Source organism: Myotis yumanensis, unplaced genomic scaffold (assembly GCF_028538775.1).
Source record: "Myotis yumanensis isolate MYYU_CA2020_CCGP unplaced genomic scaffold, mMyoYum1.0.hap1 SCAF_2, whole genome shotgun sequence".
NCBI lineage: Eukaryota > Metazoa > Chordata > Mammalia > Chiroptera > Vespertilionidae > Myotis > Myotis yumanensis.
In genome coordinates this window covers 28924353-28951846 of record NW_027223753.1, presented here as the reverse complement: position 1 = coordinate 28951846, position 27494 = coordinate 28924353, and the positions used below count along the sequence as shown (strand labels likewise).

Genomic DNA, 27494 nt, shown 5'->3' with positions numbered 1-27494 from the left:
GCTCGCTAACATCCCAGAGCTGGGAGGAGAGCCAGGGGCCTCCCTGGGGAATATGCCGGGGAAGGAGGCCGCTCTCCAGCATGCCTCTCTTGTTGGATTCCTGCTCAGACACCATCGAGTGCCTTCCTGGCTCCTTTTTATTTTATTTTTTAATATATTTTTATTGCTTTCAGAGAGGAAGGGAGAGGGAGAGAGAGAGAGAAACATCAATGATGAGAGAGAATCATCGATCGGCTGCCTCCTACATGCCCCCTACTGGGGATCAAGCCTGCAACCCGGGCATGTGCCCTTGACTGGAATCGAACTCGGGACCCTTCAGTCTGCAGGTCAACGCTCTATCCACTGACCCAAACCGGCTAGGGCTCCTTTTTATTTCTGTATCGACTTCTTAGCTGTCCTGTGATGGTGATACCCTTCACTCCACACCAACCATCTCTCCTCTGCCTCCCCTTGATGTGCTGGCATCTTTGAACTACTTCAACTTCTCTAAAAATACCTTGGCTGCCTACCTCTTCGCTTTACTCTGTCGTCGTTACGGCATGCCTGCTCTGGGCTAGGACAGGGCCTTCAAGGAGCTCACAGTCTAGACGAGTGGACAGATGGGAGCAAAGATTCTGATACTTAGTGATCCATGATGTGGCACCGGCAGAGGAGTTAACAGCCTGCCTGGGGTTGGGGTGAGGTGTTCAGGGACACTGCAGAGAAGGAAGCGTACTAGGCCTGAGGCTGACAGGAGTATGCCAGGTGGGTAGAAGGAAACTGGAGGGGGAGTCTGGGAGAGGAGAGCGTCCTCTGTGGTGGTGGTAGCTCATGCCAAGGTCAGAGCATGTGGTGGGGAGGCCTAAGTGGTTCCATTTGCCTCAGGCATATGGGACTGGAGAGGCCAGGGAGGTGTTGGTGGAGGGTGAGTCAGGACCCAGGTCAGGGAGGTTCTGCTGTGAGAAGCAATCTGACCTCAGTTGTGGTGTGGGGAGCAGTGGGAGGTTTTCTACCATGTGTTTTAATATATATATTTTTTATTGATTTTTTTTACAGAGAGGAAGGGAGAGGGATAGAGAGTTAGAAACATCGATGAGAGAGAAACATTGATCAGCTGCCTCCCGCACACCCCCCACTGGAGATGTGCCCACAACCAAGGTACATGCCCTTGACCGGAATCGAACCCGGGACCCCTCAGTCCGCAGGCCAACGCTCTATCCACTGAGCCACAACGGTTAGGGCTACCATGTGTTTTTGGAGGTTGAAGATTCCCATAGTACATTTTAAAAATATATTTTTATTGATTTCAGAGAGGAAGGGAGAGAGAGAGAGAAACATCAGTGATGACAGGGAATCATTGATCAGCTGCCTCCTGCACGCCTCCCACTGGGGATCGAGCCCACAACCCAGGCATGTGCCCTGACTGGGAATCGAACTGTGACCTCCTGGTTCATAGGTCGATGCTCAACCACCCAGCTGGGCTCCATAGTACATTTTTTAAATGCACAAAGTTGTGTACAGAATAATATAGTGAACCCACAAATTCTCATCACCTAGGTCTGACAGTTCTCAATATCTTGTCACAGTTGCTTCATCTATTATTTTTTTACTAGAGGCCCGGTGCACAAAAATTTGTGCACTGGGGGGGGGGTGTCCCCCAGCCCGGCCTGTGCCCTCTCACAGTCTGGGACCCCTCGGGAGATAACGACCTGCTGGCTTAGGCCTGCTCCCAGGTGGCAGAGGGCAGGCCCAATCCCTAAGTGCAGCCCCTGGTCAGGCTCAGAGCAGGGCCGATTGGGGAGTTGGAGCGCCGCCCCATCATGCACAGAGCAGGGCGGATCGGGAGGTTTCCATGCCACCCTCAGGGTAGACTGATTGGGGGGTTGGGGCACCGCCCCCTGTTACACTCAAGGCAGGGTCGATGGGGAGGTTGTGGCGCCACCCCTTGTCACGCACAGAGCAGGGCCTATCAGGGGGTTGGGGCACTGCCCCCTGTCACTCACAGAGCAGGGCCAATCAGGGGGTTGGGGCGCTGCTTCCTGTCACTCACAGAGCAGGGCCGATCAGGCGGTTGGGGCTCTGCACCCTGTCACTCACAGAGCAGGGCCTGTGGGGGCGGGGGGTTGGGGTACCGCACCCTGTCACACACAGAGCTGCAGGGCAATCGGGGGATTGGGGAGCTCCCCCCTATCAGGCACAGAGCAGGGCTGATCAGGGGGTTGGGGCGCTGCCCCCTGTCATGCTGATCCCAGTGCCGGGAGCCTCGCTGCTCCGCTGATCCCGGTGCCGGGAGGCATATTACCCTTTTACTGTATAGAATAGAGGCCTGGTGCACGGGTAGGGGCTGGCTGGTTTGCCCTGAAGGGTGTCCTGGATCAGGGTGGGGGTCCCCACTGGGGTGCCTGGCCAGGCTGGCTGAGGGGCTGAGGGCTGTTTTCCTGCTGGCAGTTGACTAAAAGCTCCCAACCGCTCCTTGTTTTCTTTTTCTTTTTTTTTTTTTCTGGGCCAGCTTTAGCTCTGAGGCCTCGCTGCTGAAAACATGGATACAATGTTGTGGTCCGAGGCTGACTGAAAGCCAGTTTTGTTTAGCTTCTTATTTGCAACATAGTAATAGTTGCTTAGAGTTGCAGTTGAGAGGCGGGGAACGTTGGAGTCTGCAGTCCCTGGAGGAAGCAAGCCTCCCTGCTCACTTCAGTGCATGGCTGCCAGCCGCCATCTTGGCTGACAGTTAATTTGCATAAGGATACGCTGATTAGCCAATGGGAAGGGTAGCGGTCGTACGCCAATTACCATGTTTCTCTTTTATTAGTGTAGATTTGCTGAAGTATTTTAAAGAAAATCCGAGATATCATGTCATTTCCCCCTACTTCAGTGTGTATCTCTAAAAAATATGGATATTTTATTTTTATTTATTTGTTTATGTATTTATTTACTAGAGACCTGGTGCACAAAATTCGTGCTCTGGTGGGGGGGGGTGTCCCTCAGCCCGGCCTGCACCCTCTCACAGTCCAGGAGCCCTTGGAGGATGTCTGATTGCCAGCTTAGGCCCACTTCCGTCAGTTGGACATCCTTAGCACTGCCGAGGAGGTGGGAGAGGCTCCTGCCACCGCCTCTGCGCTTGCCAGCCATGAGTCTGGCTTCTGGCTGAGCGGCACTCCCCCTGTGGGAGTGCGCTGACCACCAGGGGGCAGCTCCTGCGTTGAATGCCTGCCCCCTGGTGGTCAGTGTGGGTCATAGCGACCGGACATTTTGCCATTTGGTTGATTTGCATATTAGCCTTTTACTATATAGGATTTTTGTTTGTTAATCCTCACCCGAGGATATTTTTCCATTGATTTTCAGAGAAAGTAGGAGGGAGGGAGAAAGAGAGAGAAACATCAATGTGAGAGAGACACATAGATTGGTTACCTCCCGCATGCATCTCGACCGGGGCGGAGATTGAGCCTGCAACTGAGCTACGTGCCCTTGATCAGAATTGAACCCGGGACTCTTCAGTTTGAGGGCTAACACTCTATCCACTGATCTAAACCAGCTAGGGCCAAAATATGGATATTTTCTTAATCCCTATGCCATTATTACACCCAACAATATTATAAAAGTTCTTTAGCATCATCTAATACCCACTCCATAATTAAATTTTCCCAATTGTTTAAACATTTATTTTATGGTAGGTTTGTTTGAGTCAAGGTTTAATCTAGTCTTACACTTTACATTTGTTTATTATGTCTCTTAAGTCTACGTTAATCTAGTGAAGTGTTCCCCTCCCTTTTTACTACCATTGACTTACTCAAGACCATGCTAATTCTTTAGATTGTCCAGTGGAGAGGTTTTAAAGCTCTTTACTGATATTTCAGAAGTTCATTTTGGAATCAGTATAAAGGTTTTTTGAGGCGGCGGGTTGGAGCGGGGGGAATGAGTCAAAATTAGAAACAGCAGAGGTTCTCTTGAAGGTGGAATTATGGATTATTTTCACTTCCTACATTTATGCATTGCTCGAATATTTTTTGTGATTAACGTGTTATTTTTACAATCGAATACTTCTTCAGGAAAGGAGGAAAAAGGGCTTGCAATAGGGAAACCAATTTGGAGTCCGTTCCTGAAAGCAGGACAGTGAGGACCTGAGCTGTGGGGTGAGGAAGGGATGGGAGTAGGCGGTGGCCTGGAGCTGCTCAGAAGGGAAGAACACAGGACTGGGCGCTGGCTGAGGAAGAGGGCAGACCGGGCTTGACCGGGATTCCTGCCTGAGTTACTGGATGGAGGGGGTGCATCAGTGGAAGATGGAGGTTACAAGAAAAGTGAAGGGATCCATGGGTGTGACTCAGGAGGGGACTTCAGTCTGGGGCATGTGGAGTGTGACCTGCTTGTGAGGCAGGCTGTGGAGGTGTGTACACACCGATGTGAAGCTAAGGAGGGGTCCTTAGGTTTGGGAGTCACCGAGTGGGTGTCCATGGGCATGGAAGAGCTCTTGTGTGAAACGGGAGGACCAATTTTCACAGTGTGCGTGGAGCTAGAGGCCCAGGCAGAAGAAGGGGAATGTGAAGAACAGAGGTTTTGAAGAACTGGGAGAGACCTAGGAGTGTGTGTCCAGAGCCAAGGGAGGAGAAAGATTGAAGACAGTGGGAGCTGTGGCCAAGCTCACCTCTGGTGGAGGAGGAGCTGGAGCAGGGTGGGGGTTGGGGGTGGGGGGACCCCGGGGGGAGGTTTGGAGGTGATAAAGGCCAGGGGAGGGACCTGATCCTTCAGGTCTGAGCAGGAGGGAGGGAGTGGGGCCTCCAGCACAGGTGGAGCCAGGAGGGGGTGGCTGAGGCTGGGTTAATTTGGTTTTTAATTGTGATAAAATACTGTGTACATGACATAAAATCTTTTCATTGTAACCAGATTTTAGTGCACAGTTCAGTGGCCTTAACTGCATTCACCGTGCTGTGCAGCTATCACCAGGCTGCAGATGGCCTCGAGGTGGGAAGGACTGGGAGTTGTCTCCACGGGTCTCCTGGAACAGTCAGATACCTTCCTCTGCTTCCTCTGCTGGGGGGCGGGGGGGGGGGCACGCGGGGACGGGGCGGGGGCAGCAACCCTTTGCAGAAGCCACTGCTCTCAGAAACCTTTCGTTGCCTCCCATCACTTCCCTTTCTTTCTCCTTTGGATCCCTGTAACACTTGACTTCTTTTTTCTGACAGTCTTGGTCTCAGTACAGTTGTCATAGGTTGGTGAGGAAGAGAAGCTTCCAGGAGCCAGGCCCTGTGCCACATTCAGCTTTGCTTCTTGAGGGCTTGGCCCGTGAGCCTTCTGTAAGCGTGGAAGGAATGGGAGTTTCGTTTTAGTGAGACGCTGCCATTCACATTAATTGATAGGGTGGAATGGGGGCCGACAGTCAAGCTAGGGGCAGGAGCTGAGTCACTGGGCCTGTCCCTAGAGAGTTCTGATAACATTGTATCTATATTTGGAAACAGCTGGGTTTCTAAGAGCACCCTTGTGTACCCCCTCCTTTAACCGCCCCCCAAGGTATAATTTGGGCCTCTTGGTAATCAGCTGTGTCCCACGTCTTATGGCAGGCGCCCTGGTAAAAGCGCCTTGGTGACTGGCTGCGGAGCACCAAAGCCTTAGGGGTTCATTTACGAGCACACTGGGCCACAGCCGGGTGTTGGCTGTGAAAGTTCCCGTTAGTGTTCCCCAAGCAAGGAGAGAACAACTGGTCCTTCCTGTAAGGAACATTGACCTTGACCGTGGGTGCCCAGTGTGAGAAGGAGGCACAGAGGACGAGGGGGTGGGGCGGGGAGAGGGGGGCTTGAGCTCCAGCTCTCAGGGGGCAGGGGCCTGGCAGACCCTACATGCCCCCCCCACCTCCATCCTCACACAGAGCCCTGTGGGGCGGCACTCCTGGCCCCCATGTTACCAGTGGGTTGCTGCTTGCCTGAGCTCACTCCGCTAGTTGGTTAAATTGGGGTTTCTGCGCTACTGAGGGAGTTGAGAAGTCCCAGCACTTTGCCCGGAGAGGCCACCCTGTGAGGAAGGGTGTGGATGCCCTGAGGCAGCCAGAGCATTTAACCCGGAGATGATCTTCGAATTTGAATAGACCCGACTGCTTTATTCAGAGGCAGCTTGATGGTCGGGGGAAGGGCACAGACTTGAGGCTGGTGCACCAGGCCGCCCTCTGGCTGGGTCCTAAGCTCCTGGAGGTAGGAGATGACGTCTCCCCTGTCTCTGCATCGCCACATCACCCAGTGTGCGTCCTGGGTACGGAGGCGCTGGGTGTGTGGGAGGCCCCGAAGCCGCGTGAATAAAGGCGTCCTCCTCCTCTCCCAGAGCTGCACTCGGGGGCTCTTAATCGCGGCCCCTCCACTTCCTCCAGTCCTTGGACCTATGAAGGGATCTGTCTTCACCTCCCACCCCTTATTTGTTTCCTCTTGTTTCTTTAACAAGTTAATCAAAAACTTAAAGTCGTAAAACAACACAAATTTATCATCTAGTTGTTTAGTTCAGAAATCTGAAATGGGCCTCACTGTGCAAAGTCAGGGTGTCCGCAGGGCTGCGGCCCGGCCCTTCCTGCCGGCTCTCGGCAGAGCCGGGTCCTTGCCTGGCCTGCACCCTCTTCCACCTTCAAAGGCAGCAGCACCCGGCCAAGTTTCTCCATCACTTCACTGACTCTTCATTGTTAAGCATGGTTTGATGTGTTGGCCCGCCTGGGTAATCCAGGATTATCTCACTACTTTCAGGTCATCTAATTAGCAACCTTAACAATCTTTTGTCATGTTAACACATTCGCGAGGATTAGGACTGGCCATTTTGGGGGAATCGTTCCTGATACCTCTTCTTTCACAAACTTCTTTCCTCTCTGCCTATAGACCGAACTCACATAGCCCTTATCCTAAAATATGATTGGAGGAAATTTCCTTCCCAAGCTATGATCTCATTCCTTCCCTTGATCTTCCAAAATAGCCTCTATGATGTATTTACTCCTTCGTTCCTTACTCTTTCTGCTGGAATTTATCTCTCAAAAAACGGCCTCACCTCCCCCTCCCAGGCCATTGGCCACTTCCTGCTCAGTAGTTCTGTATTCTTTGTCCCTGCGGACTTTCCCTGCTGGCAGCCCACCCTCCTTGCTTTGTGTTCCTCTTACCCACCTACTTCCAAATCTTTCTTTTCTTCCTTCCTGGCCTGGAAGGCTTGGTCTCCCATCAATTTATCTCCCAGTGATAATCTTCTCCACTCCCATAATCTCTATGAATGTGTTAACATGACAAAGGATTGTTAAGGTTGCTAATTAGATGCTGAGGATTCCCAGATCCATAGCTCTTACTCTGACCTTGTTTCTGCACCCGTCTCAATTCTTTTATTAAGTCTCTTGCCAAATGAAGGGCCACAGATACAGGCTGTGTGAACCCCATGCAGCACGTTTAACTTGGCCTATTGCCACTCCCTCTCCATCCACGTGAGTTCTCTCAAGTTTCCCCGTTGGTGACTCAGGCTAGGAATCCCCACCACCTCTGGTTCCTTTTTCTTATTCCTTTACTTCTAGTCTGCACTTCCCAGTTTAGGCCTGTTTTCTAGGTGGTTTTCAAAGTGGGGAATGCAGGAAGATTGCTGGGGTGCAGGAATAAGAGAATGGAATTTAAAAAATCCTTTTACAGTCTATTTTTGTTTTAAAATGTGTATAAGTACCTTAGTGTATATAATTCATTAGTGAATATATACATATGTTGGGGTGCGTGTTCCTAAATTTTTTATTTTTATGATAGCACTATCAAATTTGAGTATGGGTTTTCCTGTTTGTTTTAGCCAAAGGACTCTTTGGCTAAGTGAAATCTTAATCATTCATAAAATGTGAATCAAAAGCCGGGTTGTTCTGGGGGGATGGAGGCGGGGCCTGCAGCCCTGCGCCCTGCGCCCTGCACCCTGCCTGCTCACTCTGATGGAGGCTCTTGAGGGCCTTTTTGATGTACATTTGGAGAGACTGGCACTAATCACTGTGGTTCAGATCTGACTAAAAGTCTGATCATCTGAGACACGGACATCAGTTAAGCGGTCCCTAACGTCCTCACTCTTCCAGCACATGCCTGCACACCGAGTTGGCATCACTCCTGCATGCAGGGGTCACTTTCTATTAGACCAGCGGTTCTCAACCTGTGGGTTGCGTGCGACCCCTTTGGGGGGTCGAATGACCCTTTCACAGGGGTTGACTAAGACCATCGGAAAACACATATGTAATTACACATTGTTTTTGTGATTAATCACTATGCTTTAATTATGTTCAATTTGTAACAATGAAATTGGGAGTCACCACAACATGAGGAACTGTATTAAAGGGTCTCGGCATTAGGAAGGTTGAGAACCAGTGTATTAGATCATTTCCCCACACCTTGCTCCTTTCTCGGCCAGGCCTTTCTTTGTAAATATTTGTCTAAAACTTGTTGGTTCCATGTATGTCTGGGAGAGCAGGCTCTGTTCTGTTTGGAGGTGGCCTGCTCAGAGTTTTTCCTGACATTCCAAGTGCGGTTCTTAAGTCCTGGGGTTCTGTGCAGTCACAGGGGCGTCTGCAGGCCCAGGCACTCCGCGGTGGCCCTGCAGTGCGGTCGCCTCCGCCGCACTCGGGTGTTCCTCACAGTTGCGAGGTGGCCCTCTTCCAGGCCTCATTTTATTCCCTTGCTTAATAGGTTTTGCTTAACCCCGTGTCTCCTAATGTCAGCATAACCAAGTTTTATAAACATGTGGATGAGAAAGAAACTCTATGTGGTATTACTGACTCAATCCTATACGTCTTAAACCTCATCACATTCGCTCTGACTTTATGTAAATGCAGCGTTAAATCCACCTTCCCCTTTGCAGCTAGGCCAGAATTTAAGATGTGCTCTCTGTCCTGGCTGATGTTCTCCCCTGGAGAAAGAGGAATGAGTGGCGTTAGCTAGAGCTGAGGTCTCGACAGTGTGCTTCTTGACAGGCCTCTTTTACCTTTACTGGGTCAGCTGCTCCTCACCCTTTTAAATGTCCTCTAGCCTTTCAATCCTAGGTGGTCAGCTGCCTGGCACTTTGTAACAGGTGCCTGCTGGCCTTTGGCCCAAGGAGAGGGGTACCTGGCTTTCTCTGGGGCTCATGACAGTGAGCTTGGGAGCGGGGGGGGGGGGGCATACTCTCCTTTAGAGCTGGAGTAGGTATATTTTTGGTACATTGGTTTCGGGCTGCCAGGACCCACACTTACGAGGTACAAATGTTGCTTCAAAGTGTTCACATGATCCTGGTTTAGACTAGTTTGCATCAAGGCACTGTCATTTTGTTTTTCTAAAACAGGTGTTTTCTGTTTGGTTTTCTATTTGTGTGTTTCTCTGTGCCTGCTCTTTCCCTTGGCTTTCATTGTAAGACTGACTTCTGCTGTGTCCCCAAGTGGAGACAAGACCAATTTGATGTCTTCTGTGGTTTGCCCAGGTTGCGAATGAGTACATGTTTTCCCTGGAGGAGAATAAGAAGTCCAAGGGCCGGCGTCAGCCCTTGAGCAAGCTCCCCCGCCACCATCCGCTTGTGTTGCAGGATTGCGGCAGTGATGATGGTAAGTGTTGTCTTCTCTCTTCACCAGGAGGAAAGCAGCTCACCGCATTAGCACTTGGTCTCACAACTCATCCGGAGGCCAAGCTGAGGGCCGAGGGTGGGCCTTTGGCTTAGCTCTTCCTCCAGATAGTCCATAAAGAGGGCAGGGTTTCATTTGATATCTAATTTGTTTGAAGCATTTAAGCAGAAGAGTGACATGGTCAAATTTACAGGAGAAAGATTGCTCCGAGTGTTTGCATCTTGAGAATGGCTTTGAGAGGAGCAGATGGGCTCCTGTCGTGGTCTCTGTGAGGTCTGAGGGTCTGAAGGGGACGGAGGAAGTAGGCATGGGGAAGGGGATGTACTGAAGATGTGGGGATAAAGTCAGCTGGATTTGGCGATTGGGTGTGGAGCTGTGAAGGTGGTAGGAGGGGAGAGGCAGGAGTTGAGTGCTTCCCTGGTTTCTAGCTGGGGTTGGGTTTGGACACCTCCAATCAGTGTCTGGAGGATGTAGACTTGGGGTTGTGCGGAGCTGGCCCCTCAGGGAGAGGTACAGAGGGCAGTGAGCAGAGGCTGGGGTTGGGAGGACAGAGGAGGAAGCGGAGCCTGTGAAGGAGATGGGAGTAGGTGGGGATGTGGGGAACCCGGAAGTGTGTCGTTGGAGCTCAGGTAGTGGTTGTCCCCTGTGCTACCTGGAGCCCAGAGGTCCAGTAGGATTAGCGCTGATGAGCCTCTGACTGTGACCAGGCCCCCTGTCACTCCTGACGGCTGCCAGACCCTTTCCTACTCTGTCCTGTCCTGTCCTTCCTCATGCCACAGGCTGGGTGGGAAGGTCCAGGGCCTTACCAGCTTTCTGTACAGGTCCCACCGTCCTTTTTGATCTAATGTCAGTCCCATCTCCACTGCTTTCCTTGGTAGAAGGGTCCTGATAAGCTGGGTGGGGAAAGTGTCCTGAGACTCTGTAGTCAGAAATAGGCCGGACCTTGAGCCAGAGTCTTAGGAAATCCTCTGGCCTTCCTCTCGCCCCCTGGGGGCTTCAGGTTCTCTGGTGGCAACAGCCTCGCTTCATAATTTCCCCCCCGGTGTTCTAAAGCAGTATAGGTTGTAGAGGAACAGAAAAGTTATAAGGAGGACAACAAAATGACCCTGTAAAGGTCATTTTACTTGATACTGAACATTTTAAAGCGTTAATCTTACTGACTTTTCTGGTCAGATATTATGTCCATGTATATCTTCATAGTAATGTAATTGAGATCATAATATACAGCCCCCCAACTTTTTATGATAAACATTTCAAATGTAGAAAAGTTGAAAGAATAAAAACCCGTGCCGCCTCCTGTATGCAATAGCTGTTACTGTTGTGCCGTAATGGCTTGTCCCACCTGCATTGTTTATATGCGTACTGCGTACGTATTTGCCATGTTGCTGGAAAGTAAGTTGTAGTCATAAAGCCACTTCACTTAAAATACACTGACAGCTTCTGCTAAGAAGGATGGCCTCCTATATAAACACTACTGTGATCACACCTAGGAAAATAGGCACTAATTCCATAATAGCCGCCAGTCCTCGGGCCATCTTCATTTTTCCCTGCCTATCCCCAAAATGCGTTTTGTAGCTTTCCCCCTTTAAACCAGTACAATCCAAACTAGGGTCACACGTTTGGAAGTTGTGTTTCTTTAGTCTCTTTTAGCCTAGTGTGCCCCTCCCCACTGAAATTTTTTTCATGGGAGGCATAACCTTCAGTGAAATGCACACGTCTTAGCTGTACAGCTCAATGAAGTTTATATATGTAAACTGTAAACCTTTGAATCCTGCAGTTTTCACATAACACAGTGAACATTTCTCTACATCATTTAATATTCACAAACGGGATGATTTTTGGCCACTTCATGGTTTTGTAAACAGAACAGATGTCGGTGCGTTAGCTTTTCTCTTGTGATTGTGAGGCTGTTCTGCTTCTTCGGTCCTATCTTGGTCACTCTTAGTTTGGCCAGGATGCAGAAAATATCTGTGCTTTGGATTGACACCATGGTTCCTGGTGGGGCCTGAGGATGGGGCTCCTGGGGGTGATTTTAATCGTCTGCATTGGCTTCACGTTGCTCCGATTTGCTCCTTCCCTGAGGTCACACTCATGGCAGCTGCCAGATCCCCGTAAATTAAACATGGCTATAAAGGTGGACTAGATAGCGGTTTATCTGCACCGAGGCCTCAGCTGGAGCTGCCAGAGGGAACATGTGGATGGGCACCCGGTGCACCGTCTACCAGAGCGTTCCTGGGCTGCTCTGCACGGTCTCCAGGGCCTCTTGGAAAGCACTTCTGTGTGGGAAGAACCGAGAAGGCCCTCGGAGGGGCTGTAGCTGGGGATTGCTGTGCCCACACAAGGGGAGGTGTGGTGATCCCATGAGGCCCTCATGTGGGGCTGGCACAGCCAGGCTCCTGTCAGGGCCTCCATACGGGGGCCTTTTTTTGAACACTTACCAAAGAGGGGCATCCCGATTATAATTTCTCAGACTTCCCTCACTTCTCACTTGGGGGAGCACAAGGAGAAACACCTAGCATCAGTTCATTGGGGATTGGCTGCTGCTTCTGGCCATGATTGCCCTCATACATCATGTTAGCGTTATGGGGCTTCCCTTACCTTCTTTTCTTTGTTTTTTAAATATGTTTTTATTGATTTCAGAGAGGAAGGGGGAGAGAGAGAGAGAGAGAGAGAGAGAGAGAGAGAAGGAAACAGTGATGAGAGAGAATCATTGATCAGCTGCCTCCTGCACACCCCACACTGGGAATCGACCCACAACCTGGGCATGTGCCCTTGATAGGAATTGAACCCGGGACCCTTCAGTCCACAAGCCGACGCTCTATCCACTGAGCCAAATCGGCTAGGGCTCCTTACCTTCTTGACTTTATTTCTACTGGGAGCAGCTAGTGTGCTATGCCATCTTCTTTCGATGATTTGGGGGAACTGGAAAGTGTGCAACTTGTTTTGTGAGCAGTTTTTTGTGTTCATTCAGCGTGTGTCCCTTTCTTTTGGGAAGATGTGCCCAGAGGGGATTTCCTTTGTAGGCAGTACTGAAGCCCGATGAAGTATATGCTCTACTGTCTAGAGTAATGAAGAGATATGCCTTGTTATCTAGATGAGGGGTTGTGAGAGACCAGATAGTAAGTATTTCAGGCTTTGTGGGTCTCATATCTCCGTCACATATTCTGGTTTTCACCCAACCCTTTGAAAATGCAAAAACAGCCCTAACCGGTTTGGCTCAGTTTATAGAGCCTCGGCCTGTGGACTGAAAGGTCCCAGGTTCGATTCCGGTCAAGGGCATGTACCTGGGTTGCGGGCACATCCCCAGTAGGAGGTGTGCAGGAGGCAGCTGATCGATGTTTCTCTCTCATCGATGTTTCTAACTCCCTATCCCTCTCCCTTCCTCTCTGTAAAAAATCAATAAAATGTATTTAAAAAAAAAAGAAAAGAAAATGCAAAAACAATTCTTTTTTTTCTTTTACAGACACAAAGGTGGTTTTTTAATTAGAAAAGAAATAAGCCTTATTTTAATACAACGCCACCATTTGTGAGCACAAACAATTAGCTCCCTGAGTGGGCTGGATTTGGTTCATTGCCAGCCCCTGGTCTAGACTCAGGTGTTAGATCCTGCAGCTGGGACAAGGCTTCATCTTGGACACATTCTGCCTTCCCCAGAGGCAGAGCCAGCAGGGTTGGTGAGCCCAGTCCAGAAAAGGCAGAGAGCCCACTGACCTTTCCAGAGGGAGCTGGAAAGTTCTGACCAGAGGCAGTGATCTAAACACTCATAAGCCTTGGCATTTCCCTGTTTTTGTTTGTCTGTGTTTTTTTCTCTCTCCCTCTCCCTTCCCTGTTGTTTTTTATCCTTGTTTCCCTTCAGTGCAAATAGAGAGAAAACTTGAAAGGTAAGGACTCAACATGCTGACATTGGAGGCAGCAAGTAGCACGGTTTCTAGGCAGGGTTTCACTCCGCTGCCCTTGGGCAGAGGGGTGAGTGCGGGCAGCCGTCAGGGGCGGGGAGAGCGGGCGGACTTCTGCGCCAAGCGGGAGAGCAGAGACCCTGAAGGTTCTGGCCAGAGAAAGGGCTGCTGTAGGTAGGACTCCCCGCACCGTCACCCAAGTATTGACAGTTTATTGAAAGTCACTTCTGCCCTTTGCCTTTATCACCGTAGGGTCTTGGGTTTAGTTCACACCTGGGACCAAGAGTCCTGGCTGAGCTCATGTGCTCCCCAGCAGAGCCGTGGATGTGCTAACTCCTGCTCTGCTTCCTTCTCTAGAGACATCTGAGCAGCTGACCCCTGAGGAGGAGGCTGAGGAGACAGAGGCCTGGGCCAAGCCCCTGAGCCAACTATGGCAGAACCGACCCCCGAACTTCGAGGCCGAAAAGGAATTCAATGAGACCATGGCCCAGCAGGCCCCTCACTGCTCTGTCTGTATGATCTTTCAGACTTACCATCAGGTGAGCCCACTCCATCCCCTCTGTTTGCCGAGGACCAGCAGTCAGAGGGAAGGAGGTTTAATTGTGGGCACACAGCTTGTCACTGCCGCCTTGGGAAGGCAGCTTTGCTGGTGTTCTCCGCCCCTCCACGTGCCGGTCATCGTTCGTGGGCAGATAACCCGACCATGCGAGTCTTCATGGGAGAGTGCTTTGGAGAAGAGCTGATGATGGGGCCTAGGCGTGGGGGTGCCCCTGGGTACGCACACTGTTTGCAGAGGAATCTGCTCTTTCGTCATCATTCTAGTCAGTGATTATTCCTTCCAGGTGGTTTGTAGTCCTGACCAGACAGCCTGGAGGATGAAGTGTTTCTTTAGTCTGGATTTCAGATGAAAAGCCAGATCCTCTCCTTTCCTGTCCCATTTCCACAGTGAAACGGAGCTTGGGAGGGTAGGAGCAGAGGGCTTATGGGGGAGGGAGGGTGGGGAGGTGCTGAGGCTGAGCTCGGCTGTGCCCCTCCCGCTCCTGGGCATTTGATGGCTTCACCGTTATGGGTCTCTCTGGATCCAGCTCTCGGAGGCCAGGAAGGCATCCACAGCAGCATGTCCCAGGTGACCAGCTCCGTCTCAGCTGTGACCTGCCCAGGGTGCCATGTAAATAACCAGTCTTCCGATGGTGGTTAAAGTGGCATGGCTGCCACTGAGCCTGGCAGGGCGCCACGTTCATGCTTGCCAAAGAATGGAACTTCAGACCAACACATTTTGGGTTGAACTCACTGCTTCTTTCCATTGACGAAAAGCAAAACAAAAAGGTCTACGTGTGCCCTTGCCTGTGAGGTGAAGTGAAAGGCCTGGCTGTACTGTCAGCAGATCCACCGAGTGCGGCTCACTTTCATGAGTGGCGTGGGCTTAGGGATGACATGTTTCTGGGCTCCATCCTTGCAGTGGGGGTGATGGTGCCACCCAGCGGCAGAGCCGGCAGATATTTGTAGTCAGGATGTTTGCCAGGAGAAGTACGTGGACATAATGCTTTTCTGAAGGGCCCCCAGGTGGGAATCGCAGGCTTCCCTGCGGCGCAGGTGACCTGAGGACATGGACCACCCGGGAAATCAGTGCTGGCCCGTAGGGGGCACCTGCTCTGGGCGAGCTGCCTGGGTGGGGCTGCTGTGCGGTGCAGCACATAGGGGAGCCCGCAGTAGCAGCCTTGCTAGCGTCTCGGTGTGTTTTATTACCGCTTGGTTTGGGAAGATTGAAATCCCAGTTGCCTCTTACCTCGCTCCCGTTTCCCAGTTGTCCCCCAGGGGCCTCTGTTTGGTGCTGCTGTGAGAAATTGAATTTGAGTCATTAGAGGTAACTTCAATTAGCAGCTCGGGGATAATGGCTGTGCTCCCGGGAGCCGCAGCCACAGTCATATCAGTGAGAGAGCCAGCTTCCTGCTGACGGAGCAGGTGGAGGCCCAGGGCGCAGGCCTGTTCACTGAGGTGTGCTCTCGCTCTCCCGTAGGTTGAGTTTGGAGGCCTCGGTCAGAACTGTGCGGATGCTCCAGATTTAGCCCCCCAGAAGCAGAGGACCAAGCCATTGATTCCAGAAATGTGCTTTACCACGACTGGCTGCAGCACGGACATCAGCCTCTCCACCCCGTACCTCGAGGAGGATGGCACCAGCATCCTCGTTTCCTGCAAGAAGTGCAGTGTCCGGGTCCACGCCAGTGAGTGCCTCGCCTTTTCCCCATGTCCGGTCCGGGGGGCGTGGGCCTGCTCGTCGAAAGTCCTTGCCCCCATTGGCTTCTCCCCCAGCCTCCCCGTGGCCTCCCCAGTCCCCCAGGCTCCCAGAGCAAAGATTGCTTGTTGTCCTTGGGGAGTTGGTTATGATTGGGTGTGAGTTTCCTGTGACTCCGGGTCTGTGCTTTCACAGCCGGCTCTGTGCTGGCCTCTTGGTTCACTTACTAGGAGGGATTTGTCCTCACTCTTTACTAGGTGTTGGAACCAGTGAATCTACAGTTTCTGACCGTTTGAGGCTAAACCTTAGGGCAGTGGTCCTCAAACTACGGCCCGCGGGCCACATGCAAATACAAATATTGTATTTGTTCCCGTTTTGTTTTTTTACTTCAAAATAAGATATGTGCAGTGTGCATAGGAATTTGTTCATAGTTTTTTTTAAAACTATAGTCCGGCCTTCCAACGGTCTGAGGGACAGTGAACTGGCCCCCTGTTTAAAAAGTTTGAGGACCTCTGCCTTAGGGGCCTTGCTGGAATTCAGGGGTTTCTGTAAAATTTGGTTGTAGCTTTGGGACGTGCTGTATAGAACAGAGTTGCAAATCTTCATTCTGACTCTGGCCTCCGGGTTTCATTTGCTCACCTCGGTATCCCTGTTAGGTTGCTATGGCGTCCCCCCCGCAAAGGCTTCTGAAGACTGGATGTGTTCTCGATGTTCAGCCAATGCCCTGGAGGAGGTGAGTGCGCCCACACTGTTCCTCTCTTTCCTGTGAGACCTGGGGCCCGCTCAGGGTCAGACTATTTCCCGTGGACTTCCTCTCCCCAGCAGTCTGCACGGGGCCTGGGACACAGCCCTGTTAGAGCGAGGATTCTCAGAGTAAATCGCCGTGACAGTGAGATGGGTGCTGCCCGCCCATGGCAGGGCCTGGGTGGAATCTGGAAGCTGTGTTTGCTCTGTGGTGTCAGGACCAAGTAGAGGTCCTCCTGTGGACGAGCCCTAACCCCCTTTCAAGAACTTAGCCACTGGGTTCGAGCACCAGAATGGGGCTCGGATGGTTCATTTTCTAGCTTTCTCTTCATCACCCCACCCCCCAAACCTGGCAGTACCCACATAAGAGGCAGGCAGAACCCCACAGTGCCTCTGGTTTGAACAGGGTGCCCTTCGTGACTTTGCTTATAGTTGTTGTTATTAACAGTAACAGCAAAGAGGATTATGTTAAGTCAAGCGAATACTTGGTGCACTTTAGCCCCGAGTGGCCTCTCGGTCTTCCTCCGGGGAGTCCTGGTTACAGGGCTGCGTGGGCGAAGCCCACATGACACTTGGCTGCTTTCTTATGTGGAGGCTGCAGCTGCCCAAAGGAAGTCGAGGGGGAGCAGACTGTGTGTTGATGACTCGGTGGTAACCATCCCCTCCCCTCCCTTCTTGGCAGGACTGCTGTTTATGCTCATTACGAGGAGGAGCCCTGCAGAGAGCCAATGACGACAGGTGAGCTTGCAAGCAGTGTCTGAAACGTGCAGTTCCGCGGCAGCGTGCGAGGCACTCGGGCAGTGGCTGCTCATCAGAATGACTGAGGAGGTTTGGAGCTGGAGTAGCATCTTCAAGACTAATTTAGAAATGAGATGCCGGGGGAGTCAAGAAGTCCCCTTTGCAAGTCCATCTTCCCATGTGAGGAAGAGCTGTGAGCAGCTCCTTGGCAGGTGCTAAGATGATCGCTCGAGGCCGAGAGGATCCTGTTGAGATGGTCGCAGGGCTTTGTGGGCTGGAAGTGAGGGCAGTTATTTTGTGGCCGGGCCAGTGCGGAGGTGCCGCAGCCATGGCTAGTGAGCGCTTTCCACAGGCAGGCTCTCCCTCCTCACACCTCCTATTCAGAATGAGGGCGAGTGTCCTTAAGGAGGAGAGGGGGACATTGAGGAGAGCTCAGCCAGGACTACTCACTACTGAACCAAACCTACAGAACTTTCTGGCCTTAGCCCGGAGCTGGGCTTCTCGGCTGTCAGGAGCCCATTTTCACTGAGCTGAGTCTTTGTGCTTGGTCTTCGCTTACTTGTTCTGAGGTGAATGGGGTTTGGTGCACGCAGGTTGGTGGGCAGCCGTGGTTCATACCCTGCTTCTAGCTAAAATCCTGTGGGAAGTTGGAGCAGCATTCTGTCCAGCCTCCTGCCGCACAGGAACCGCCTTCGTGCTGTTCAGATGGACGCTGCTCTGCTTGCTGCTCCCACGCCTTAAAGGCACTTGCTGGCATTACTTAAGGTCATTGTGTTCCTCACAATTGCAAGATAGTGCTACTAAAGTCCTTCCGTATTTGGAGTGGAAATGGCTCGGCTTGAGCTTTGCACCTTTACTTTATAATCCCTGTTCGGCCCTGTAGGGTCATGCAAAAAAATCTGTTCCCACTCTCATATAATAGCCCTGTTACAGAGCAGACAGCTCCATGTAGTCCCAACTACCACTGTCTGTGGTAGGTTTCCACCTGGCTGATTGTAAGTGCTTTCACCATCTTCATTCCCATCTTCGGGCATGACAGTTTCCTGTAATGCCCAGAACTTACTTCACCCTCTGAGGATGTCTGTTGAACAGACCTGTCGAGTAAGTGGATGCTTGGGCCAGACCTTAAAGAGTTGAGTCTGCTGTGGATGAAGGGAGCAGAAGGAAGAGGTCATTTCAGCCCAGGGGAGGGTTTGAGCAAAGGCTGCAGGGGAAAGCTGGGAGTATTGGCAGATGGGGGCACAGTTGGAGATCATTTGAGGAAGCACCCAGGTCTTAAAGTAAAAGAGGTGTAGCTAGAGCTCTCAAATTTATTCTCACTTCCCCAAACCTGCCACACTCAATTAGCTCTGCTCGTTGTGCAACAGATTGTGAGCGCGTTAGTGTAGAAGAAGTGCAGCCCCGTGCTAACCCAGGGCAGACCTGTTTGTTTCCACACTCATTGTGGAGACACTGTGGTTCTTACCTCACGGGGTCCCGGAAACTTGCTGGTGGAGTTGGAGGTCATGTTGGGTAAGGGCGGAAGCACCATCTGCGGGCCAGCCTGAGGTGAGGAGGCCGCAGGGCATTGGAGCCAGACGTGACTGAGGCAGCCTTTCCCTTCTGGCAGGTGGGTCCATGTCTCCTGTGCTGTGGCGATTCTGGAAGCGAGGTTTGTCAACATCGCAGAAAGAAGTCCAGTGGATGTGAGCAAAATTCCCCTGCCACGCTTTAAGCTGGTAAGGAAGACAAGATGGGCCTGCAGACTCCACATCCTCACTCTGTTTCCTAGTCACTTAGCGCTTCTGAGGGCAATCTGTGCTCGGCCAGTGGCCAGCCTTTGCCCCTTGGTTATTTTATTTTAATTTTATGTTTTTTATTTTATTTTTTTATTATTTTTTTTATTATTTTTTATTTTTTTATACCCCTTGGTTTTGGCCAGGGTTTGTGATACTCACCCTGTGGTTAAGGTACTTGATGAGGACACCCAGAATCAGACAGGAGATCAAGAGGGTGTGTGCGCCCCCCTGTTTGGAAAGGAGGTTGACTCCTACTGGCCTGGCTCTGCATTGGCGGGGGGGTGGGGTGGTGGGGGAGATAGAGGAGACTGCATTGCTCGTTCCTGGGATCATCAGCTTGCTTCCTGTGTCGTAGAAATGTGTCTTCTGTAAAAAGCGGAGAAAAAGAACTGCCGGTTGCTGTGTGCAGTGTTCTCACGGCCGTTGCCCAACTGCCTTCCACGTGAGCTGTGCCCAGGCTGCAGGAGTGATGATGCAGCCGGATGACTGGCCTTTTGTCGTCTTCATTACCTGCTTTCGGCACAGGATTCCTAATTTGGAGGTGAGGGAGGGTGCCATTCTAGAATCCTCTTGACAGTTTCCAGGATCATTTTCTCTGCAGGCTGTTTGCTTATTGTGTCAGCAAATATTCCTCAAGCATTGTGCTTTATGAAGAGCGCTAATGAAGAAGGCATTAAGAGATGGCCCCCATCCATCTCTACTCCCTGCCTGGCGCTTCCTAATTCAGTGGCACCAAACTGCTTGTGGTTGATTCATTCTGATCATCTGTTTACTTGGTTGCCTCTCCTCCAAGATAAACTCCTTGAGGTCCAAATTTTATTAATCCGAGTGTCCCTACTACTTCACACAGTGTCAGGGACATAGCAGAAGTCTGTAATGTGAACTGATGGGGAGCGCTTCCAGCAGTTAACCATCAGCTACCATACAGTGGAGATTTTGAACTTCTCTAAATGTTGAAGCTCAGAGAAAGGTCCATGTAATTTTAGCTAGAGGAGTTTCATGGAAGAGTGTGGGTAGAAAGTAGTGTTTGAAGTGGGTCTTAAACAATAAGTAGTAATTGGGAGTGGGAGGGCATTCCAGGCTTCAGAAACAGAACAGGTAAGTCTCAGGAGAATGAACATGTAAGATTGGTCCTGAGCCCCTGGCGGGGACAATACTGAAGGGCAAGCAGCTCTGTAGGGTGAACGTCGAGACTCTGTAATGCCATTAGACAAGGAGAACTGTTCCAATATTATGATTTTGAGCTACATTTTAAAAATTTGTCAGTCTTGCCCTAACCGGTGTGGCTCAGTGGATAGAGCGTCAGCCTGCGGACTGAAGGGTCCCGGGTTCGATTCCGGTCAAGGGCATGTACCTTGGTTGCAGGCACATCCCCAGTGGGGGGTGTGCAGGAGGCAGCGGATCGATGTTTCTCTCTCATCAATGTTTCTAACTTTCTATCCCTCACCCTTCCTCTCTGTAAAAAAATCAATAAAATATATTAAAAAAAAAAAATTTGTCAGTCTGGTGGATTGAAGGAATAATACGACTTTGAGTCAGGGAGACCAGTTAGCCTAGGAGAGACATGAGGTCTGAAATGGGAACATATAGGTAGAGCTTTGGGGTCACATCTAACCCTTTCCCTCTACTGAAGTCCTGTTGGCTGTCTGGGTTCTCGTCTTTCATAGAAGCATTTTTTTCTGAGCACGAGTGGTGGTCTGCGGTTAGTTAGGGGCTTAGGAAGATGGAAAAATAGTTGATGTAAGAATGAGACTCTGGAGGAGTAAAAGCCTGAGGTAGCATTGAGTTCTGGCTCTGGGAGGGAAGTAGAAGTTTGGTTGTGAAACAGGGTAGTGATTTTGTGGTTATCAGTTGCACTTACATCCTTAAATGGATGGCCTTAGGCTGCTGATGCTGTGAGAAAACGGGGGTACTGTTGAGTATTTCTTTTATTCATTCTTCACATATTTATTGGGCTACATGTCATGAAACAAGGAGACTTATATCCAATGGGAGAAGTACGATGGATAAAAATGAGGCAGGATGAGGGGAGTGGAAGAGGAGGTCGTGAGGAATGGCATCAATAAGTTGACATTTGGATGTGAGGGAACAGCATGCATATAACTGGGGTAGAGGGAACAGCAGTGCAAACATGCCAAGGTGGAACATGCTTGGCACAGGTGCTCCGCGAACAGCAGGAAGACCAGCGTGGGCAGTGCATGGGCAGTGTGGGGAGGAGTGGACACGAGGCCACAGGTGCTCTGGGAGCCCATTTACATCAAAGACGAGTTGAGAATGAGAAGGGTGATGTGCAGGTCCCAGAGATGGCAGGGCACTTGCACTGAGAGCCACTGTCGTGTGCAACCGAGGGCGTCCAGGGAAACGCAGTGTTTGTGCCCTCGCGGCGGGGCCGAGCTAGTGCTAAGGTCCGTGTGGAGCACTGTCGGGGGGCCCTGGGCCTCGGACCACCTGCTGGATGCCTACGCTGATGTGTGCTTAAGTGGTGTGTGTTAGTAGGTGCTATTTGGTCAGTTCCTGCCAACAAAAAGGGAAGTCAGAGGAGTCTGTTCAGGGAGTTTGGGGTAAGACAGTATGGTGTGAAGATAGTTGTGGACTAGGAACTAGAAAAGAGCTACATTGATACAGGCAAGTAGGATATTAGTCTCTTCCATTGTTCTAGCTGGGGTGTAGATATCTGGGAAGACCTGTTTCAATTCCCATCTCTTACTCCTGTTTACTGTTTCATTCCTTTGCTATCTTTCCCTGGTAAAGAGGGACCAGGTGATTTTGGGCCCCATTTGCCAGACCTGTCAAGTCCATGTGGGAGTAACTCAAGCCTCTGTTTTTTCCAGCGTGCCAAGGGGGCCTTGCAGAGCATCACCGCAGGCCAGAAGGTCATTAGCAAGCACAAGAACGGCCGCTTCTACCAGTGTGAGGTGGTCAGGCTCACCACCGAGACCTTCTATGAAGTCAACTTTGATGATGGCTCCTTCAGCGACAATCTCTATCCTGAGGACATAGTGGTAACTTCTGAAAGGAGCCTCTTGGGCAGTTTGGGACTGGGGTATTTCTAGGTCTGGCTGGGAGACTGGTTGTGGGCCTTCCTTTTTTAGTCAAACCCACGGTTTCATCAGTTGGGCCCAGAACAAAAAAAGCCTTTGTTCTGTACTAATCTTTCCATGCAAATGAAGTTGCCTGCTGCTGGGGTACGGAGCTTCCTCTAGCACAGAGGTGGGAATGTCTGGCCTGCGGGCCGCATAAGGCCTGCGAAATCATTTGGTCTGGGCCTGCCAAGGCTTTAGACGTGAGGTAATTAATTAAATGTTTGACAAAATATAGCAGGCTAATTTTTTAAGTTGATAATTTTGTATGGCCTGTGAATGATATAAATATCCAAATGGCCCTTGGCAGAAAAGGTTCCCTGCACCTGCTCTAGGAGCTCATAGGAGTCAGCATTTTCAGCATTTCTCTGAAACATGCTTTTATTTCGGTCTAAACTACCCTTGAAGGCATTCTGCCCTGAGGGGGCCCAGGCTTTGGGATCAGGCCCATGTTCATGAACCAGCACCATTGCTTAGTAGCTGTGTGGATTTGGGAGAATTACCCAGCTAACTCCCTCTCTTTTTTTATTTTTTTAAAATATGTTTTTATTGATTTCAGAGAGGAAGGGAGAGGGAGAAATAGAAACATCAGTGATGAGAGAGAATCATTGATCTGCTGCCTCCTGCATGTCCCCAACTGGGGATGGAACCCGAAATCGTGTACTCTGATCAGGAATTAAACTGTGACCTCCTGGTTTATAAGGTTGATACTCAACCACTGAGCCACACCTACTGGGCGGCTTTTGGGGTTTTACAGCAGAAGGTTTTGGGGCTGAGCAGAAACTGCTTGGAGACACCTCTGGCCTGCTTATCTCATCAACACCTGAGACACAAGCCCTGCCTGGACCCAATCCTAGCTTTCCTGGCTCAGTATTCAGGACTTAGTTCAGGTTTCCCCTACCCCTGCCTTGCTTTTTCATGTGTTAAACTGAGCGTCAAGGTAGTGGGACTGAGCCACTCCTTTTAACAAATCGGGTATTTTCCCCGTTTATGCCACATTAGCAATGCAGTTACTAAAAGCACATTTATTAGTTATAACAAGATAGAAAAGATGATAGTAACAGTGTTTATGGGAATAAAATAGGTATGATTTATTAAGCTCTCCAATGTGCCCGGCAGTATGCTAAGTGCTTTACATCAAGTGTTTCTGTCAGCTCTCATACCCACTCTGAGAAGTGGCTGGTATTATCTCTAACTTACAGGCAGTGATCTCGGGACTCTCCCTACAACTTACTGAGGACCTCAAACAACTTGTGTTTTGTGGGTTATGTCTATCAGTATTTACTCTATTAGAAGTTAAAACTGAGATTGATTGGTTTGAATTAACCTATAATGAAAAATAACTTTCTTTTCTTTTCTTTATTTTTTTTAAAGTTTACTTATCTTTATTGTTGAGGGTAAAAATAACTTCCTTTTAAAACAAAAATATTAGGAAGAATGCCTTTTTTCTATAATTTTACAAATATCTTTAATGTCATGTCTTCATTCCATTGCAATTTATTGCTTTGGTTAAAATATGTGAAGAAAATTTAGTCTTGCAGACAAATGGAATTGGAAAGGGGAGGAGTATTTTACTAGCCTTTCAGATAATTGAATCTGAAAGCAGGTCAGTGAACTTTGCATGTCTTACATTAAAGTCCATTGGTCTGTCTGTACTGAGAATGGATCTCTCACCTGTGCATGATTTATAACATTATACATATTGGTGCAATGGGCTCTGCAGACTTTTCCAATGTTAAATTTTCTTATACACTGTCAAAATCACATTCATTTGTATAACTAATCTCAGAAAAATCTTTAAATTTTGGGAAGCTTCAAGCTCAATTTGGTGATAAAACTTTACTGAAATTTTAATTTGTGTTTGAAAGCTTAGATTTTTGTCATTGGCAATACTTGATACTGTCAGTTGTTTTCTTTGAAATGGCAGGTTCACTTCATTCATTTTCAAGATGTCTGCCAATACCCAAGTCTGAATCTGTTTGTAACCGTAACCATAGTTAGTTGCTCTGTCATTTTTTCAAGTAAAGCTTATGTTCCATGCAATGAGCAGCTGCTTCAACTCACAACTCAAACAGTTACACAGTATTTTCCCTTAAGACCATCATCATGCCTCGGCGTAAGCAAGTGCCTTGAGTATTTCCACAGGAGCAGGAATTTGTCCTGGTCTATTCTTTCCTGAGGTGGATGGTGGTTACCACTGTGCTCAGATGGACATCCTTTCACTCTTTTCTCTTCCTGTTCCCTCAGAGTCAGGATTGTCTCCAGTTGGGTCCTCCTGCTGAAGGGGACGTGGTTCAAGTGCGGTGGACAGATGGCCAAGTCTATGGAGCCAAGTTCGTGGCCTCCCACCCCATCCAGATGTACCAGGTAGCCAAAGGCTTGGGGGTTGGGAGAGTACCCGATTAATTCAGTGTTTCCTCTCGGGCCAGAGGTGTGTCTTTGCTCTTCAGAGAGCTGAGGGACTCAGGAGCAGCCCTTTCAGAGCTAGGGGCTGCCCTGTGTCCAGTCTGCCAGCTGTGGCTTCAAACATGGCAGTCCTTCAGTGTTCTGATTTCTTCCCATGACTGCAGGAAATGGCCATTGTGCATGGTGGCCCAGAGAGAGAGTCGGGGATATCTTAGCAAAGCCTGTGTTTCCTTGGTAGGTGGAGTTTGAGGATGGCTCACAGCTGGTGGTTAAGAGAGATGATGTATACACGCTGGATGAAGAGCTTCCCAAGAGAGTCAAGTCTAGACTGGTGAGTGTGTTCTGTGTGCCCTTGGTTCCTGACGGGGGGAAGGGAACAAGGCAAGGATGTGCCCTTTGTTTTTTTCTCATGGCGGTTGGCCACAAAGTGCTCATTTGGCTTGCCTGTTCTTCTGTAGTCAGTAGCCTCAGACATGCGCTTCAACGAGATTTTCACAGAGAAGGAGGTTAAACAGGAAAAGAAACGGCAGCGAGTTATCAACTCAAGATACCGGGAAGATTACATTGAGCCTGCACTCTACCGGGCCATCATGGAGTAGGTGCTTCCAGGAGCCAAGAGATTCCCAGCCACCAAGGCGAGAACACTCCGGAGGTTCCACAGCACAGCAGACCCTTCGAACTCTGAAGTCTCTAAAATGAAGTTGTAAAATGCAAAGGAATGAAATAACCAACCCCATCGTCTTCTCACCCCACCCTCATCGCATTCACCTCTCGTGAAAGGATAAGCCGTTCTTGGACTTGTGGCAGCAGCCGCTGAGCTCCCACCGAGGGGCTGAGCACAGGAATGCTGTGGCTGCATGGTCTCTAATGAGGTCGACTCCGCTAGCTGGACTGGTTGCCCTGTTCTCGGCCTAGAACTTAGTTTCCTAATGATCACCTGCACCAACTAGGAAGAGGTGCTGGTGCTTGCTCCCTCCCTTCCCCCTTTTGTATTTATGTGTATGTGTGTGTGTGTGTGTGTGTGTGTGTGTGTGTGTGTGTGTGTTTGGTCTGGACCAGCTTTTGCCAGCCCCTGGCCTTTACTTCCTTCCTTTGCCTATCCAGGGCAAACAAAATGTGAAACTCTGCCCTCAGCTGAGCTGAATAAGGGCCCCTGGGGTTGGCTGGAGATGGGTGTGGCCTCTGTCCCTTGAACTGCCTCAAGGGAATGCTGGCAGAGCTGCAGTGTTGCGATACTAAGGAGCTAAGGCCACCTCTTCTGTCCCCTCTTGAAGAGAGGGGTCACATGGGTATGTGCCCACATCTCTCTAGACACAGAGCCCCTGTGGCACAGTATTAGAGGGTGTGGGTGGGGAATACCATGCAGGAGGATCTTAATGATGGAAGCAGGCAGAGCCTGGTGGTGATTCGACAGAAAATTGCAATCAGTGTGGGAGCTGGGAGGGTTAAGATGAATTGGGGCCACTGATGGCCAGGGTGCCCCTGGTCTGGGGATGGGAGGGAGTGGATATGGGGGGGTGAGGGTGGGACTGGGGGGCAACACTGAAGGGGTTAAACAGGATTTTGCTCCTCATGAATTTGTTTGCCTGGGCCCAGGATTGGAGGGCTTCACACCTGTACCCTGTGTATACAAGAATCAGATTTATAATATTTCCCTGGTTTTTGTTACTTATGAACGCTATAAACCAAATTATTTTGAAAACTGGTGCATCACATTGTCCTTAGCAATAACATGTCTTGAGCAGAGGATTGGCTGTGTCTGCCCCCAGGAGCCGGAGTGGCCCAGGGTCAGGCTGAGGGTGTGTCTAGCGCAGTGGTCGGCAAACTGTGGCTCGCAAGCCACATGCAGCTCTTTGGCCCCTTGAGTGTGGCCACGAAGTTTCAATGGCACTGTACGTGCGCGTCCGCACATGGCATTTTGTGGAAGAGCCACACTCAAGGGGCCGCAGTTGGCTGACCACTGGTCTAGAGGCATAGGCTCTGGCGCAGGGCCATGTATTAAGAAGACTCAGTGTGGAAAGATCTAGGAAGCTGTCCTGAACATGGGTTCCTCGTCAAGTTCTGGTGCTGTAGTGTGGTGGGACGGGGACAGAGGCACCTCTGGCCTGAATACCCGTTGTTTCCCCCACTTTAGAGGTTGGAAGGAGGAGGAGTAAAGGAAAGACCAGACCACCGCTCAGCCTGTAGAACTGAATTTGATCTCTCACTTCTGGCTCATTCCTTTGAGCTGGTTAAGTTCATCCCAGAATCTCTGTTCCATACAAATTGTGGAGCCAGCTGGAAAGGGAGTACATTTTAGGTGCTAGAAAAGCAAGGGACTTGACCCCCAGAGGAACCCCAGGGGGGTCTTGAAACTGCTCTGAGCTGTCTAGTTGGTGAGAAGCTTCCCTGCAGGAAGACCTGGTCCCTGTGCCTGGTGGGACCCTGAGGTCCAGGTGGACAGGGAGGCGCGGGGAATAGGTGCTGGACCTGCACAGCACAGCTGCTCTCGTTGGTCCCTGGGTGGCCTCTCAGTTCCATGGCCAGTCCAGGTGCAGGAGAGGTGTGGGTCAGCTCAGCAATTCTCAGTGCTTCTCTGGTCCTGGGGCTTGGGAGGCGGCTGCTTCCTGGGGTCTCATTCTGGGGCGCGGAGCAGCAGGTTTCAAAGACACTATTCTATGCCAGCTCCCTCCTGGGCCAAGAAAGGAGGTTGGCCTTTTTGTGCAGCACCCAGTGATTCCCAGGGGTCACTGGTAAGATGGGCAGAGGCCAGCCTTAGTGGATTGGCGAGTCTGGGGAGCAGTACCTTTGGAGAGGAACACTTCCGCAGACTTGGCAGGGTCCCACCACCTCCATGGCCGCCTTCCTTGGAGCACCTGCATAGCTGGGATTCTTGCTCTTATCCCAGCAGAGTTCTTATCAATTTTTCTAGAAAGTTTATGCTTTTTATTTTGGTCAGCCTGGTAACGACGGGGAAACAAACGATTAAAGGGGTAATGAGATTTTACTTAGATCACACACAGCCTGCAGTCCGGAACTCCTTCACTGTGCCAGCCTGTCAGGCAGGCTCCTCCTCCGAGGCCTGTTTGCCAGGGCAAACTGCCT

At 50.4% G+C, this 27494-nt stretch overlaps 1 protein-coding gene across 2 annotated transcripts in view; it reads left to right on the top strand.

Moving 5' to 3' along the window:
- Positions 1–25904, top strand: part of KDM4A (lysine demethylase 4A) — a 45753-nt gene extending 19849 nt beyond the window's left edge. For both annotated transcript variants that reach the window (XM_070404944.1, XM_070404945.1), the window contains exons 12-22: positions 9397–9517; positions 13789–13970; positions 15449–15653; positions 16321–16397; positions 17091–17146; positions 18756–18864; positions 19280–19465; positions 21756–21926; positions 24252–24371; positions 24649–24741; positions 24869–25904. In XM_070404944.1, coding sequence (XP_070261045.1) covers positions 9397–9517; positions 13789–13970; positions 15449–15653; positions 16321–16397; positions 17091–17146; positions 18756–18864; positions 19280–19465; positions 21756–21926; positions 24252–24371; positions 24649–24741; positions 24869–25009 — 1461 coding nt within the window. In that variant the 3' untranslated portion in view covers positions 25010–25904. The remainder of the gene's footprint in view (positions 1–9396; positions 9518–13788; positions 13971–15448; positions 15654–16320; positions 16398–17090; positions 17147–18755; positions 18865–19279; positions 19466–21755; positions 21927–24251; positions 24372–24648; positions 24742–24868) is intronic.
- The last annotated feature ends 1590 nt before the right edge of the window (positions 25905–27494 follow it).